This window comes from Phalacrocorax carbo, chromosome 3, assembly GCF_963921805.1.
Source record: "Phalacrocorax carbo chromosome 3, bPhaCar2.1, whole genome shotgun sequence".
Taxonomy (NCBI): Eukaryota; Metazoa; Chordata; class Aves; order Suliformes; family Phalacrocoracidae; genus Phalacrocorax; species Phalacrocorax carbo.
Window position 1 is genome coordinate 11,841,704 of NC_087515.1, and position 17,742 is coordinate 11,859,445.

Genomic DNA, 17,742 nt, shown 5'->3' on the forward strand with positions numbered 1-17,742 from the left:
GCCGAGAGTTGAAGTAGCTACGCCTAACGCGCACCACGCAGAGTGCGCGGGTGCCGTGAGGGGCACCCGTTCTCAGACTCAAGTTAAAAGCGAGAGGTGGATCCCAACGCCCACAGAGGCACTCACTGCCCAGCAGCGGGATGCTGCTTATGCCTGCGCTTTCTCCTGCTTCTGTTGACTGAAACCCAAAGCAGTGGAAGACCTACTGCTCCATTTCAATGTCAAAACCATTAAGCTGAAGAATTAAGAATTCAGTAGACAGTACTTTAAAAGCACTTTTTTAAAAGAGTATTTAAAAAAATGAAATCCATAAAGCTCTTCTGTGAACAACATGAGAGCAGAAAAACAAAAGGAGTATTTTAACCAATGTTTTCACATATTGAAGATTTCTCTAAAATGCCAAAAATTTTTACATGGGAAGCACGTCCCTGCCTGGATTTATTACACCAGAAGAGTGGTCAAAGCTCAGTCATCCTACACATAGAAGAAGCCTCCACAAAAGTAACTGAATATTCAACATTGTCTAAACCAGACCTTCTTTGTCCCAAAATGCTATATTCAAATGCGTATTTGAGTGAGAATAAGATGTGTGGTAAAGCTAAAATAATGAAACTGTAAGTCTTGTGTGAATGTCTTTTCAGGAGTTTGTTAATTCTCCTTATTCGCTTTTCCTTCTGACACACTTTAAACTGACTGACCAGGAAACTGAGCACTGAAGTCAACTCCCTCCAACCGCACCGAAAGTCAAGACCAAAAAAAATTTCAGTTCTTTGAAATCAGATATTTTCTGCTCTCAAACAAACAGGGTTTTTACAACAAATCCTTCTGAAGTTAGGCAGACTTCACAGATCTTTAGATTTCTGAGTGGGCTTCTGAACTGTCATTGCTGGTTATTATTAGTAGGCACAGAAATTCACATTTTAATTAGAAACTTTATTTTGAAATACATTACACAGTTTACATGTGAAGTGCTTTCACTGTAAGATATTTTATAACATTATGCTGAGCAAAATGGCTGACCAATTTCCTTGAAGTTCTTCCAGTTATGCTCTGTTTTTATTAAAACTATCTTACAGAACTAAGATGCAACTTAGGCATTTGTATTCAGAAGCTAATTACTGTGTTTACCTTGGGGAAGAATTATATACTTAACTGTTCCAATTAACTATGCGTTTCAATAATGACGTTAAGCATTTGGCATAAGACTGAAAGAAACCTGAGTCCTAATTAAACTTGTATTCACCAAAGATTAAAAAACCCCACACCTTCATGATCAAACTACTTTTTTAATAAGGCACAGTCAGACAAATATTTATAAAGACTGGCTACCTGTTCAGGTTTACCTGCACAGCCTTCCTGCTGGTCTGCCAAAAGTAATCTGAAAGCTGTTTTCCCTGTCTGCTGCTGAGACTTTTCACGAACAAGGCAGAGCAATAAGGCAACTAAAAGAACGGACATGCAAAGGAGTTTGGCATTTGGGATGGATTCTGAACATCTGCAAAGTAGTTCATTTTGTAAATGGAGCATTCACCTGTTATTAAAATGGTGGCCAACTGTGCTAAGGTGCAAGCCGTGCCTGTTTGCAAAAGGGTACTTCAATTAAAAGAAAATATCAAGATGTCTGGTATGCTTTCATGTAAAGACTTTGTATGCAGCAACTCCCACAACTTTCAAAGATAATCTAAATTGAATTCTGAAATTCCCCTCTGCCATGCAGAAAAGCTGAATGGACCAGGAGGTTGCTTGGCAGCAAGTGAAATATCAGGGAACGAAATCTCCATTTAGATAATGAGCCGGTACTGCCATCCTACTTTGCATTTCTTATTAGAACAAAAAGGAAGCCTTCAGGAATGATAAAAACTCAAATAATTACACCATTATTTTGACTGGAACAATGTTCAAGAACTCCTAAGATGTGATGATGTTTAAAGAACATGAAACAGTTCTGCCCACAATCAAATGATAAAGAATAAAGAATAAAAAATAAAAATAAAGAGAAGCCTTACCTTCCCCTCCCAATTAAATCTTTGTGGAATAATTGCTTGAGCTTAGCACTGTATGGCTTCTGTGGCCTATGAATACTGGATAGATACTCTAAGAACTATCATTCAAGCTACTGTTTCTTTTCAATTTTATGTCATTTCAAATACAAATACTGCATCCATTTCACTTTAATAATCAAACTGAGCATAAAAATCATTAAAAGTCTATTTCTGATAGAAATTTGTATCAAATACTAAAGGATACTGTTTTATAGATAATTGTAGAACAAAAAGAGCGAGAATATACAAAAGGTTTTTAAAATTATTTTGCACAGCTGAACTCGTAGTGCAGGTTTAAGATTAAAAAAATCTGTAAATGAAGTAGTCATTACAAATGTCAAATATAAAATACATTTTAAAGTATTTTACAGAATGGCTGAATTATCAAGCATAAGAACTGAGGATAAAGGATGTTAATGACAAGCAGCCACATACAGAACACAAAGCAATAAGTTTAAATCAGACTATTTTGGTTTGTGTAGCCCTTTATTAGCAACTAAAATAGAAGATATCTGTTGTACATCACGGGTAGTAACTGACTATACTGGAGTTTTATTATATTCTAATACAGGATCATTTATAAATGCGTTGTTTTCCTTTTTCCTTTTAATAAAAAGCTTCCACCCCTTTTTCCGTTTCCAACTTGCAAAACTATTCTGAAAGCTGAGTACATGTGCACAGGTCTGCAAAGAGTGCAAATTTAGGATATGGTAAATGCTTTACATGTTGTATTTGTAAGGACTGTCTGCCACCATGCCTTCACAGCCATTATCTTCCCCTCCCACCAAAAAAAACCCAAAACAACCAAAAAAAAATTCACAAAATGTTTCGATACCAGCCTTCCTTCCATTGTCCTAAACAAGAAAGCATTTTTAAATGAGTTGAAACTAAGGACTACACCTACTAGAAAAGAAGAGAGTTCTATTAGTTTGAGGTTTCAGTATACCCAAAGACCAGGGACTGTATCTTTGTAAGGGCTAGGCTAGGACCCCGTATACAGAGTGTGTGCAGGTGCCATCCCTGAGCATTCAGCGCTTTAGTGGACCATAAGTGCTCCAGCTGCATAACTCACTGAGCTGTCCTGCCAGTTTCGACACTGGCTTGACTGAGCATAATTCAAAAATGAAAAGCTCATATTCATTCCATTCTTCTGGAGCTCGTTGATAGCCTGAAGAGAGAAAAAAAGCTGTTTAAAAAAGGTATCAGTGAAATTTTAACATTTTATAGCTCTCAGTCCTTTCCCCTTGCCTGGGGGTCCTTGCACCATCTCTCATAATAGTATAAGCATCTCCAAGTAATTTGTGGATCTAACCCATTTCTGTGCCATTCCATTCATTGACAACCCTCTCACCCCCCATGTACATCCACACAGTTCTATAAAGCAATTCTAAACAACCTTTTAAAAATAGATCCTTTAGAAATAATGTTTTCAGTTCCACAGGGAATTTATACAGAAACACAGAAAAAAGCCCAACACTATTAACAGTTTTTAGATTGTATTTCTTCCATTAAGGAAAAAGAATGTACCAAGATAATTTATTGAAGTGTGACAGCTGGCGAAAGTGAATGAACAGAACTTAGCTCAGATTTACTGCAAAATTAATCATTGTCTGAGATTAAGAGTTGGATATTTTTGCAGAATTGTCATTGTACTGACTTTTGCTACATGCATCCCCAACATTGATATTACTCATACAAACTTTTATAGACTCCACTTTAAAAGGTTTCTCTATATATTCTCCATAGACACTATGTTTCTAAAGAATTAAATTCTCCCTTTTAAAAAGGCTAACATGCTTCCTGTTTCAGATTTCAATTACAGTAAAAACACAGTGAGATTCACTCAAGCAATATGACAAGTCTCCAGCAGTGCTGTTAAGCAGCTGTGACCCAATTTAGACAACTAAGTTAAGCCAGGTTTGTGTCTGCACTGTATCACCAAAGCAGAATAAAGTAACTAGAAAGTACCAGTTAATCTGAATTCTAATTGCCATTAATTTATGAATTAACAGTGTGCTGCACTAATACTTACAGAGACAATCTCTCGTCACATTTGGAAAACTCAAAAATGCTGCCAGGCATTACAAGGCACTCACAATAGCTAGCTAATAGCAATACAGAAAAATATATACATTTGCAAGCACTGATTCAAAAGAGTAACTGTGTGCTTCTTCAGGGAGATGGATTTATTTGTTCGCTTATTTAGTGCTAAGAAAAAGCAAACAATTGTATTTAATTGAAATTCAAAAGAAACATGGTACCTCATCTTCCTTACGGAACTGAAACCCTTCAGCCTTTGTAATGGGGCTATACATTTGTCTACATGCCAGACATGGGAACTAGAGACCAAGCTGACAACACTTGGAAAAATAAATTAGTTCAAGAGTTGCCATTTTAGAACTAAGGAATACTCCAGCAATATTGTATTGAAAACAAATGTATGCATTTTGCTAAAAGTTACATTTTTCAACAAATCAAAAGTTACTTACATTTAATAATACACCAATAGGATGTCTTCCACATATTGTATTATGGTATTTCTTCAAGTAATTGCTAAAAGATACAGGATCTAGCTGCTCTATAATGCTCATACCCTGAAAAATAATCAATAGCCATTATTACTTCACACATTCATAAGCAGGTGTTTATACATCACCTATTTATGGCAACACAGAATACTTCAGGATGAAAAAACCTCTACTTTGAATCAAGGGTATCAAGGGAATCTCGGCATGCGAGCTCTAGCTTGTAGTCATCTTGTTGCCATCCCTTGCCAAACTAAAAGTGCAGGAGCTCTTCCAAAGCTGTCAATGATCCACAGATCTGTGAAGCTATCTTTGCAGATACTAGTGAAGCTCATGTTAAAAAAGCTCCTCCTGCAGACTAGCTGATCCCCGCCTCCAAGGGTGCCCTATTTGAGTAGGATTTTGTACAGCAATAACCAGGCACATTTACTAAAAGGGCAAAGCAGGAAGAAGCTTTGCCTCCACCTCTTCTCCCTGGTAACAGAGCTCAGGGCTGAGCACTTGCCTGGGACTTCTGAATGTCCAAAAACCCTAGACAAATCATCACTATACACACACATACAATTCAAGCACATAGCAAGTGTAATGTATCCTAGACATCAAGCATGCAAGGAAGATGATCTGAGCACAGGCTGACCATCTGCTCAGAGCATAGAAAGCAGATCCAGAACATCTCTAAAGCACTAGGAAGTTGGTGCACGACAGAAACATAAGAGCCAGGAGCTGATGCTTCCACTTTACATGAGGCAGTCACATGTATACATCCTTTTCTCCATACACAGTGAGACCCCTGATCCCATGGAGTCATGCTACAAAAACCAGAACATGTAAGGAGAACAAAACCTTCCACATATACAAACATTTGCATTCTTAAAAGCAAAAAGAATCCTACAACTCCAGATACAGCCTACTCTTACCCCATCCCACAAAGCAGATCAAATACAATGAAAGTAGTTTAAAGCAAGTCTAAATCAATTATCCTCTGGGTTTTATCAAGGCTCTGCTATTTTGCCTGTGTTAGACTCCACCCTCTTGCGTTTTTCCTTCCTCTGAAAATGATTAATTCCCTTCACCAGGTAAATGGGCTCCAGACATTCACTAATTCAATAAGACACGTAGCTGTGCTTCTTATATGTAGCTGATGAAACAGGAAAGTTTTCCCTAAAGACTGGAAAAAAACCAGACGCTTTGCATGGGAACAACAGGAGGTTGATATCAGAAAGGGAGAGAATTTCTCCTAAGGTTTCTGCAATTGTCCCAACCCCTTCTCCTGCTTTTGGTAAAGTGTGGATGATAAAAGGGGAAATCACAATGCAGGAAGCAGTCAGTCTGTCTGAAGACTCCACCTCAAGAGCGAAACCTTTTGAATACTCTGCAAGGGCATTGGCTGATCTGGCAGATACGCTAATTATTCAGACTGGACCACAGCTTAGAATGGAGGAGCTGGAGATTCCCAAGAGGGTCAGGGATGGTTAGAAAACAGCAACCATAACCACCACCTTTGTGTACTTTTAATTAACAACATAAGATGAATTCATAAAGAGATAAATTTTATGGAAAAATAAAACCAAACTATGCTGACCAATTGCGGGCAAGAGCTCAGTTCTTCCAGGGTCATGGAGAGGGTGTTTGGACCCCTGGCCAGTAATTATTGCTGTACTCACTCCAGATCTATAGAACCTAAATGAGTGCCAAAAAAAAGAAAAGTAGCTATTCTCTAACTAGCAGTGATTACATATATATCATTGCATTTCAGAAGTTTAAGCAGCATGTCTTTGAACCATGCCTTTTACTCATAAATTGTACATGTCAATACACAGCTAAAGAAACCAGAACCAAACAACTGTATACTGAAGTGGAACTAAATATGCATAAGGCACTTATTCAGATACTGAACAGCTCATAAGAATGTGTTTTATCCATTTGTAAACCCTTTCATGAAGATGAAAATGGCTGCTCAGTTGAGAGACATTACACAGCTGTAAGTCACTGGAAGATACTGGGCAGAGGCATTTGAGCATTTGTCTCAAATGAATGGACATGGATTTATCAGAATGCCTAGTAAGCTTATTTCAATGCACAGTTCGGCACTGCAAAACATTTAGAGCTATGCAGTTCATCCCAGCAAATGCTAACAAAGCTCCATACATCACAGATTGGAGAAAATCCACAGGAAATGCGTATTAACGCGTATCCTATCAGCATTCAGCTACACCGAAACTTTTCAATCTTTTGGATTGTAAAAATTATTGTGGCAGAGAAGCAAAGACTACCAAGCTTGTTTCTCAGTCTAAAATGGCATTGAGGAACAAAGGAAACATTTTTGTCAGGTTGTGTTTTACTTTTTTTCTAAAAAGCAGAAGTATGAAGCTAATAATTTTCAATATTTAAACTAACTCAGCCAGGCATGGTTTAGAACAGGGTTAAAATACACAACAAAAGCCACATGGTAAAAATGCAAACCATCACACAGTTCTGCAATTTATCACATGGCTATTACTGCACCACACAGAAATTGCCTATCTCTATTAACCAGACACTGTAAATGGCATCTACAATATCCCAGCACAGTGCTCTTAATATGATTAAAAGTAATTAATATCATCCCCTATAGGGCCAGGTACCAACAAGCTTACAAAAAAAAAAAAATCCCAACCAAAAAAAAAAAAAAGAACCAAACAAAAAAAAAATCCCAACCAAGTAAAAAACCACCCCACCACCAACCACCCCTAAAAAACCCAAAAAAACCCACACCACCCAAAACAAAACCCAAATCAACCAAAAACCAATCCACAGTCTTATTTTATACTATACTCCAATAATCCTTTGGTTGGTCAAGTTTGAGTTTGCAATCCATTATTTCAGCTGCTTCTTCACACTGGAAAAAATATAAACTAGTAGCACACTTATGGAAGCAGAAAAAAATCTTGGTCTTAGCACTAGCCAGTCCAGCTATCTTTGCATGTGAGTCACCTAGCCTAGAAGATAAACAAGCAACATGAAAACTACTAGCTGGGCACAGCAGAGAGAGCACAGAACTGTGCACCCAGGCAGAGGGTCATGGTCTTGCATCACACCCAAGCTAAGAAGCCTCCCCAGGCTGGAGCACTATGGAAGGTGCTGGAACACCGTGGCAGAACTGCAGAAGCCACCAGAATTCAGCAGTTCATTAGAGCCACCTGAGAAGCCACCCATGCTGTGCATGGGTCCTGCGCAACAACTGCTGGCTGTTCCGGCATAGCTCTCCTCAGTGCCTGCATTATCCTCTCCCTTCAGCATTCAGGGTAACAGAATTTTCCTATTGACTCAAGTGAAGCACAAGGTTTCACAAATAGATATAAAATGAGCAATCTGGCAGTGAAGACTGAAGCGAGTAGCCTGCATTTGCTGGCTAGCTGTAACCAAAAAACACTCTCCAACAACATCTTAGAGAATAACCCCCCACTTTTATTTTAAAAGGTGGTTATCAGGTTATGATATACAAATTATTGCACATGAACCACTCAATTAAAACTCTTAATTGGAGGATTCTTTTCTAAGGTACCCCCTATTAACCACAGGGCTGTTTACTCCCTTCACCGTCACTTGTCGAGGTGCACTGCCTACCCCCAGGGTAACAGAACAGTCACATTACGAGTTACCATGGAGAAACCAATGTCTGCCCAGCAGTATTTACTACTCTATTTTTTTATGCTGGAGTCTAAGGCCTCTAATTTAAAATAACAGCAAATGAAATTTCTCACAGTGGTTACCAGGTTAGTAAATCTTCAATGCCCAAAGTGTTTATTGTTGTTCATGCACTAGCCAGGAGAATCATCATGCATCTGTACTTAATAAGAAAAAGACTGTTGCCCTCCCACAAGGGCATTTCTAAGGAAAAGTAATTTCATCCTAACCCAGAATATCTTCCTGCTTATAAAGCACTTAGCTGACTGCTTTGCTAGTTAGGTCCAATAAAATTGTTGGGCCAGTAATAGCAGAAGTTAAAACCTCTGATGGTTTTAGTACAGTTTTGTCTCTATCTTAATGCTATTTTCTCTGTGGAGAGGCCTAGTGGTTAAAACACTACAAACTTCTACAACAAAACAAATTTCTTTAGCATGCCAAATGACATTAAGAAATTCAATACTTATCTAAGGAAACAAGAAATAGCTGAGTGGGGCATATAAAATTGAATAAACTCCTTCCAAAAGCTGGAGAAACATGACAGGGAGATCTTTGTGGCATTGTGGATAGCATTCCAAGTATACCCACAATACTGCTAAAAAGAAATTTTTGAAATTCACCAAAAGCAAAACCTACTCTGTACAGAGTTTGAATACAGAGTCATGTGTTCACATATGGCATGATATAAACAGGCAAAAAATAACCACAGTATACTGCTATGCAGCATGTTTAGTTTCCCAGTTAAACTTAAGATTGAAACAGTATTTTCACAGTTATTAAACAGCTGACAATTTTCAAGGTGACTGAAAAATGTAATTTCATTTTGGCTGAAGAACTACCAAAAGGAAGAGTTGGTGCAGCAATGTATTCACTGAAAGTAAGTAAACACCAAAGTCCAGTCTTTCCACAAGCTTTCACCACAGAAATTAACAAGGGGAAACTAATGTTTGCTAATGCACCTTAATCTGCTCTCCTGCAAAAACACTCAGAGCTGCAAATTCTGGGACTCTGTAGAAAAGCACTTGTCTTTATAGTGAAACCTCTCAACTGACAACAAAAATTATTAAAAATGGGATAAATAGAATGAAGGCAAATTATTTACTGTTTCCATTCCAGCGATGAATAGTGGAAAAACAAAGAGGTTAATATGGATACACAAAGCAAAAGACTCCAGAGATGTCGCCAGCAGATAGGATTTATTCCTTCGAGACAAGGGAAAAATTAACATGTCCTGAACAACAACAGCTCTCTCTTCTAACAGATTTTACAAAAGTTACATAAATGATCCAAACAGTTTTAAAACAAATTTTAAGGTTACATATTTCCAGAAGAATTACTTCTATTCTGTGCCTCAAGTATAGTCTTGAATGTTAACACAATTTTGTTCATTTATAAAGAAATCCTTGGCTCCTGTGACTGCAAAGAAAATGCAACGTAATTGCAATCATGATCTTTATGTATTTAGCATTCCTTTCAGCCATTTGACAAACCCAGAATGAAGTATGGTCTACTGCTTTTCCCCACCATCTGCTACAGAGTAAGGGGTGGGGGAAAGACGACTCCCAAGGAAACAGTGACTTTGTTTTCCTGACCAGCACAATCCCTTACAGCCTTTCCTCCTCAAAATGGATGTTGCTGAAACCATTAGCATAATCACAATGCTGTTTCGATATGCAGGTATCATAGCTATCAAGCCTGACCCTCCACAATACTCAATTCATAATTCTTACTGCTTCTCAAAAATGTAAGATGGTATGTGGACAGGAATTACATTACACTAGGGCATTTTAGGTAGGCAAACATGCATTTATTCTCATAAATTATGCTTACTAGATTATACCCACAATATAATGTGCGCAGTCAGTAAAATGGAGGATACTAGCTAAAAACAACAGCTAAGATCTTATTGTGGTAAAGAAAGGAAAAGTATACATTCAATAAAATAGCTAATCTATAATATTTTCTTAGAGAAATTTCTAAAGTGTTCAAAGAAATGTAATGTACAGGAGAAATTTGTTAGTTAGTTCCACCAAATCTGAAAACTTACCATTTTATCTAGGTGCTCAATGGATCTATAAATTTCTCCTTGGGACTCATCATAGTAACTGTAACGGAACCTCTGACCTTGAAACAAAAATCATGTATAAAATAAAAAAGGGAAAAATCGTAGCTAAAACACTCCCTAGTACTTACTAAATAATTGAAATTATAAATATTTGTAAAATAGTAATCTTCATTTTATACTTTTTAGTTCCACTGAGGAAATTTCTAGGGCAATCATCAAAATAGCAGCCCAGAAGCAAAGTAAAAAGTACATGATGGGCAGCTATAATCCTAAAGAAAAACCTACTATGTAGAACTGACACTGCAGTGTCACTTATTAACTGCCTGTTACTGCCTTGGAATCCAATTCTATAAATTAAAGTAAAGCAACATTTCATTTTGCTATCCCTCTTGACAAAGTCAACCCTGGAGTCAGGCTACTTCTGCTTGCACAACAATACCCACAGTAAATGAAGGTTAAAAGAAAAAGTTCATGATAAATCAATGAACAGTTCTAGATGGTTCATTAACCACAACAGAACCCAGGTTATTCTAATATACCTCCACCTATTCCACAATTCAAAGACGAGTAAAATATGAACTTAATTACATAAGTTGAACAAAGATGACAATGAAAAAAAGGGAAGAAGGTCTGTTGTGTAACATAAAACATATATTTCTGAAGCAGTCCCTTTTCCAGCTATTATCACACTTAAAAGAAAAATGAAGTGTTAAAGCAGGACAGAAGTCAAGGCTTCTGGAGTCTTTATAGCTCTGCCACCAAGATGAACTGGGATAGCCCTGGTGAATTGCCATAAATACTCCATATGCTATCTTACCCAGCAGTAAAATGTACAAAACTTATTTCTGTCAGAGGGACGTTACCATGTCCAGTGCAATTTTAGCTAATTAGTTTTGCAACTTGCTTTGAGGTGCTTAAAAGAAGAGTAAAAGGAGCAAGAAACTTCAGACACTTATTTCATTGCAACAGTAGAGAGGCATATAAACCCAGACACCTTCACCATTTACTTCCTCCACTAACTGAAAACACATTACCACATTAATATTTTTCATCTACTCTTCCAGATTTAAAAAAGAAAAATCCTTTTTTAGCTTTACAAAGGCATTTAAGTTTCAAAGATACATTTACCAGAAGTTAAAATGTTCATTGTTCAATACATTATTTGAAAATCACTGCAAAATATTAATCATACTGTTATTATGAAGAGACATGAAACTTACCCCAATGGCAAAAGTCAGAAGAAACCACAAAGAGGTTACTAGGATCAGCTAGGTATTTACTGAAGAGTTTTCCAAATTCCTGCTCTTTTGACTCACTCAGTGCTCCGACCAACACAGGAATAATAGTAAACTCATCCTTATGGCTTATAAGCAAAAGAAAAGAGGTTGTAATTCAAGTAACATCTGACGTTTTTTCAGGGCTTGCTAACTGAAATTGCAGAAAAGGGCACTATTGGGTTGAAGATACAGTTGATTTGGTAAGGTCATACTAGGAAGTTGTTTTTGAACCTGAAACTATTTCAGCCTCAGAAAACAAATCCCCCCTCCCAAAAAGTATCTATCTTTGCTGCAAAGTGAAAACACCAGGAAAAAAAAAGAAAGAGACACAATGAAACAAGCAATAAAGAAAGAATGAAATTTTCCCTGTATAAACGCTGCACAAGTGTTTGGTAATTTTCCAATGTATATGAAAACGCTCAGGACAGCACCCAGATGTATACCAATACTCCAGGGAAAATTACAAATACTACAGAAGAAAAGTTACAAAAATACTGGGGGGGGGCGGGACCCACCACAAATTGAATAATTTTTCTTTAAAGGTGATAATTTTTGTCAAAGTACCCATCTGAAATAGCAGGTGTCAACAGAACCCTGATTTCACAATTAGTATTGAGGCTCCAAACAAAACCCCACAGAAAACACCTATTAGTATTTTAAATTTTTTCAGAGATCCCTTGCAAAAATGAGAAAAAGAAATCAGCTATTGAGAATGAAAACATATCTAATATTAACTCTATTAAGTCAATACAAACATATAAACTTGTTTATAAGGGGTGTTCCAATTTCATCATTCAGGTATTTGTGCTGCTCACAGTTTCTAGCACAGCAACTAATCCTAGTCTCTGAGTGTCTCCTCAAAATTTTTGGAGGTGGGGCTGTGTGGGAATTAGACACCACAAAGGATATTATAAGTTCCTACTGCACTTCCCATGTAGTTCAAACATTAAATGCACATAATGCTCATCCTTGTAGAAGTAGTAGTAATTAGCCCTAGTACCTTTCCATGGCTTTAGCAGTATAAGGCAAATGCATTTCAATACTATGTTCATCTTCATCTGTCTGTAGGGACATACGCTCGAACATTCCAGTCTTCCACAATTCTCCATAAACTGAAATGAATTCAAGATTAATTTTTACTACTTTTTATTTTTTAAACACAGTAAAGCAAGCTACAGTGCATCTTTATCAGAGAGAGCCCACTATAACAAATTACTTGCCTCCAAGGGCTGTCATCACAAACCACTTGTTTTTTAAATAAATTCAGGATTAAAGTTATGTTCAAGTCATTAAGACACAAACATAATTGATTCAGTTTACAAAATAAATGCGTTAAATTAGTGACCTTGTTAGAATATTGAGAAAGATTCAGTTGTGACACAAAATCTAAGTAACACAAATAAAACACATTTAAAAATATGCATGCATTTGCCCAGTCAGTGAATTCTTATTTTCACAAATTACACCATCATACATCTTAAAAAATTTAAAATTGCTGATCAACTGAGCCATTGCTGGATGTGCTACTATGTAATACAATTTATTATTGACTGAATTATGAAATCTAGAGGCAGTGAAAACTGATTAATCCACATTTGTAAGTTATCTTTTCTACTCTCAAGTGCACTTGGTGGTATGCAGAGTCATCTCTACATTTCAAAAACTCTCCACTGGATGAAGAATTTTAATTAGGGCTGTGCCTCCTTCTCTACTCCATAAAGAATCTCTACAGAAACCAAAACATTTGTTACCTAAGGAACTTTCTGCAGGCACTTTGTAGAAAGCCTGAACTAGTTTACTTAATCACAGTCATGATGAAACAGAAATATATCTGCATTAATTAGCCCTTCTGAAAAAGGTATTGTGTTTTGAGGTATACCTAAAAATACATGTAAGTCAAAATATCAAATTTGTCTTCATCACACCTCTAAGCTTAGTCTGAAAGACTGGTATTTCATGGACTAACAGTTTAAGTTCTGTAGGTACTCTGCCAGTTAAAAAAATAAAAAAGGCGCGTGCAATGATGCATCCAAATAAAGGCAGCTTTTTGTTCCTCTGCTAATCCTCTATTAAAAATAAACTCAAACCAACTAAAGCACTATCTTTTTTTCAGACAGAATACTTCACAGAACACTGGAGCAAGCATGTGGTGGACTGTTATTCAAATGTAATACTTTTTAATTTTGAGATCCCTTTTAAAGATAACTTGTCAAGAGGCACACACTCATAATGGGAAAGATAAGCAAAGATTGAGAATTCTTTACTTGCAGGAGCAAGAGAGACATGACATCAAGGTTATAACACAGCAATGCCTGCAACCACCAGGATCTTTCAGAAGTTAGCTTTCATTGCAGTAAAACCAGATACTTAAAAGCAATGAAGTGCCTAACAAGACAGTCCTCAGCACTGCAGTACCACAGTTAATACTCAAGCCTCAGCAATCTTTGAGATATAAGCTTTATCATGCACTTACTCTTTTGGTCAATTCGAAGATCATACAGAGGTGTTCTGTAAATGTCCACACTGGAAAGTGCACATCGGGAAAGGGGCACGTGATGGGAAGGCCCAAGAATGAAAATTTTTCGGCTACAAAAATTAACAGAAAAGCCCACAATTTAGACAACTGCAATTTTACAGCGACTTGGTTTAGGATAACAAGTTTAATAAAAACATACAAAGTGATGGTTACCAAGAGAGTTTTACTCTGCTGTGTGTATGTGAGACCACAGATCAAATCCATGGCCTAGCCTTGCTCGGTATCTAGAAACAATCATGAGATCAGTTCAATAATGCTTCCCCTAGCCTTAAACCTCTTAAGCAGGTTATATATCAGACGGCACTCATCAGCAAGAAATCTGTCTGACTGGACTCATTTGGAGGCTGAATGGTGTGGTATAGCCCCTTAGAACAGATTTTTGGATTCCCTCCTTGGACCTTCAGTTACACACCACCTCCAACAGCTACCAGTATGGCGCCCTCAAATGAGGATTGATTAATCATCTATTCAGAGCTTTTCACTTATTTACAAGATGAGCTTTACTTCAGATTTCACCAAATACAAGTTTAAGTCATTCTCAGATGTTATTTTTATCTAGCTGTTGCATCAGCAACAGGGACTTGGACCTGCACATTCCTAGCTTTAGCTGATACTGCAAGCTTTCACATCATGAAGTTATTTCATCAAGTTCTCAATATCTAATCAAGAGCCAGGAACTAAGGGTCTCCTGCCACAGGACTTAAAGAAGGAAAAAAACCCAAACAAACACAAACTTAAATGGAAATTCAGCTTTTCAGATTCAGGATCATATCATCTTGCTTCTGGCACTGAAATAAAGGAGTGGGACACATGTAAAGACCGTTTCTTTTCCCCCCTTACGTGTGGAGAGCTATAGCAAGCTATTCTAGAATACTAAAACTTTTTTCAGAACTCAAAAACAAAATATCCAAACATGCAATACTTCAGCTGAAAGATTAATGACTGGCCAATTCTAAACATCCCATGTGGTATAACATCAAATGATCCAGAAAGTTCAATCAAATCCATGTCACTGAAGCTGGGAAATGCAACTTGTTCTAGAAATTTTAGAAAAACTAGTTATCTTCACTTTGCTTACAATATTTTAGAAAGAATCAAAACCATTGCCTTTGGAAAGCATTAGAGCACGTTATCTCAATGCAACTGACAGACATAACCAGGCTTTATATTAACATTGCAAAATACATACTTTGAGCAAAGGAGATGTTTTAAATTTTTGTCATTTAAAAAAAAGTTGTAGTCAGCAGAACATGTAAGAACTATATTACTTTAACCTAGAATAACTGGATTCATAGTTTCAGAGGCAGGCACAGACTACAGTAGCATGTTGGGGGGGGTTAAATTTTTTTTTAACTGTTGTGCTGTCAGAAACACAAGTCCATTTATAATTATTACAGCAAGTAACTTTCACTGACTTCAAATATTATATACACACACTGGTCACTTTCTCCACAGCAGAAGAGAATCCTGGTAGCATTCAGCCCATAATCCTGCACTGAAAAACCAATGCAGAATCACGATCAAATATTTTAACATACTTAAACCAAAAAAACCCTCCCAACAAACCCAAAACAAATAAAGAAACGAAGACACCCTACAACCAGCAAAAAAACCCCACGGCTTCGGCTTTTTTAAAAGCAATGGAACATCAAGGAATAAAGTAAATTAAGTGTTATTACCTGGAAAAATAAAACCTTTTACCCCTCCCTTATAAAGAAGTTAGTTATCAGTAATTCCTAATTTTTGAAAATACTGCTTCACATTTTCATTTTTAACAATACTACGTTAATTTTTTTCTCTTGTAACATCCAAATAATTTGAACACTTATGATGTTAAAGCAGAAGGGATGCATAAAAGACTAAAAAGAGTACAAAATTAAAATTTGAGTAGTTTGAGGTGTAAGAATGTAAAAAGAACATTGAACTTCTCAGAAAATTGCAATGGCATTGTCTTATACTTCGTAAAGAAAAACTTTTATGCTTACGTAATATTAGGATCCACTTGTTTGTAAGCATGGGCTGCACAAGATCCACAATAGGTATATCCTGCATGGCTGCAAATCAAGGTGTACAAAACGTTAACACGTTAAATATTGTTTAACATCTTAAATATGTTGATATTGCTATTAAGTGTTAATGTCTTAAATATTACCTGTCCCTAGTGAGCTAGAAGTAGTAAGTGTGATCAAAAAATCAACTCCTGAAACAGCTGGAGAGCACTGTTCCAGTACTGAAATGTATGAGGGACACCTTTGTTAAAGAACTACCAGTGACCATTTACTTGAAAGTTAGTAAGTAAACCTCCAGTTCAAAGCACTTGTAAAAGATACCACTAGACAGACTACACAACTGCATATTATCAGAAGCTCATGATAATGCAGCCAAGGGACAAGGGAATACGAAGGTGCTGGAGAAAGCTCTTCTAAGCACACTCCAGAAACCAAATATGATGACAGCAGAGGGGTCTGGCAGAGAGAGACTACATGTTACAGCAGATAAACAGAGAATAAAAATGCTCTGCCACTGAAGAATACCTCAGCAACAGAATGAGTAGGCACAAGGAAAGGAGTGGAATGCAGCACAGTAGCTTTTACTGCAGAGAACATGACGTATGCTTTATCATTTCCTGTCACTCTGGCCTGGAGCCTTTCTTGACCCATGTTCCTGTGTGTGCTCCAAAAACATCCGTAATTATTCTGACTACTTGTTTCAAATCTTAAAACCCATTATGTTCAAGACTGTTAAAAACAGGAGAAGATTCAGGTTACAGTGCTAAAAGCATTAATTCCCGAGAACGTTCATTCCCACAGGTCCCAGGCCAAGTGGTGGAGAATAACTCACGGTCACTCAACAGCACGCCCACATTGCACAGTGCTTGGGCCACATTGCCTCCGGAGCACCTGTGACCCTAGGTCAATAGTTATCGTTTATTTTGAGTCAAATATGTGCAACAACACAACTACAGCTTTTCAGATAGTCTTTTTACACAATGACACTGAGAATGATATTTGCTCCAAGTCCTGGGACATACAGGATATTTGAAGATACAAGCTCCCCATTGACAGTACTGGAAGATTTTACATTTATTTATATGTACGTATGCATACAAGCATGTATGCACATCCACAGAATGACACCTGGAACAAGTTATCCTGAAAATTACCCTAGGGTTTTACTTTAACATCACTTACCTCACGTATGCGGAAGAGATCAGAAAGGTATTAACATACATGGTAAGGGGATGAACAGGAGACTTAGACTTAGTGAACCAGCAAGGTATGTTACAAGACAATGTCAACCGAGCCTTCTGAAATGTTCCCTCTGCTACAGGCTTCTTCAGTCTTTCACAAAAATATTATTAGCCATATCCCACTCTACAGGTGGGAAATCAACAGCACGGTTAATGAAAAAATTTGGTGAGACCATGGGAAGACCTCCAGGGTTTCTGGAAAAAGAACCCAGGCTGCCTAATCCACAGATGAAAGGCCTCTTTCCAGGCATTCCTGTGAGAAACACTAAGGTAGATTTGGGACAACTTCTTCTGCACATTCAATACTATTATGGAATACTTCAAACATGATGGCAGTGCTATTTCTACACAGGAAAAACATAATTTTTACGATGGTTTTTC

The 17,742-nt window shown here is 37.1% G+C and overlaps 1 protein-coding gene across 2 annotated transcripts in view; it reads right to left on the bottom strand.

Moving 5' to 3' along the window:
• Positions 1 to 1,639: 1,639 nt before the first annotated feature.
• MEMO1 (mediator of cell motility 1) overlaps positions 1,640 to 17,742 on the bottom strand; it is a 29,128-nt gene continuing 13,025 nt past the window's right edge. For both annotated transcript variants that reach the window (XM_064445851.1, XM_064445850.1), the window contains exons 3-9: positions 16,097 to 16,165; positions 14,049 to 14,161; positions 12,576 to 12,687; positions 11,519 to 11,661; positions 10,281 to 10,357; positions 4,532 to 4,636; positions 1,640 to 3,210 (exon numbers count right to left, since the gene is read on the bottom strand). In XM_064445851.1, the coding sequence (XP_064301921.1) occupies positions 3,079 to 3,210; positions 4,532 to 4,636; positions 10,281 to 10,357; positions 11,519 to 11,661; positions 12,576 to 12,687; positions 14,049 to 14,161; positions 16,097 to 16,165 (751 nt within the window). In that variant the 3' untranslated portion in view covers positions 1,640 to 3,078. The remainder of the gene's footprint in view (positions 3,211 to 4,531; positions 4,637 to 10,280; positions 10,358 to 11,518; positions 11,662 to 12,575; positions 12,688 to 14,048; positions 14,162 to 16,096; positions 16,166 to 17,742) is intronic.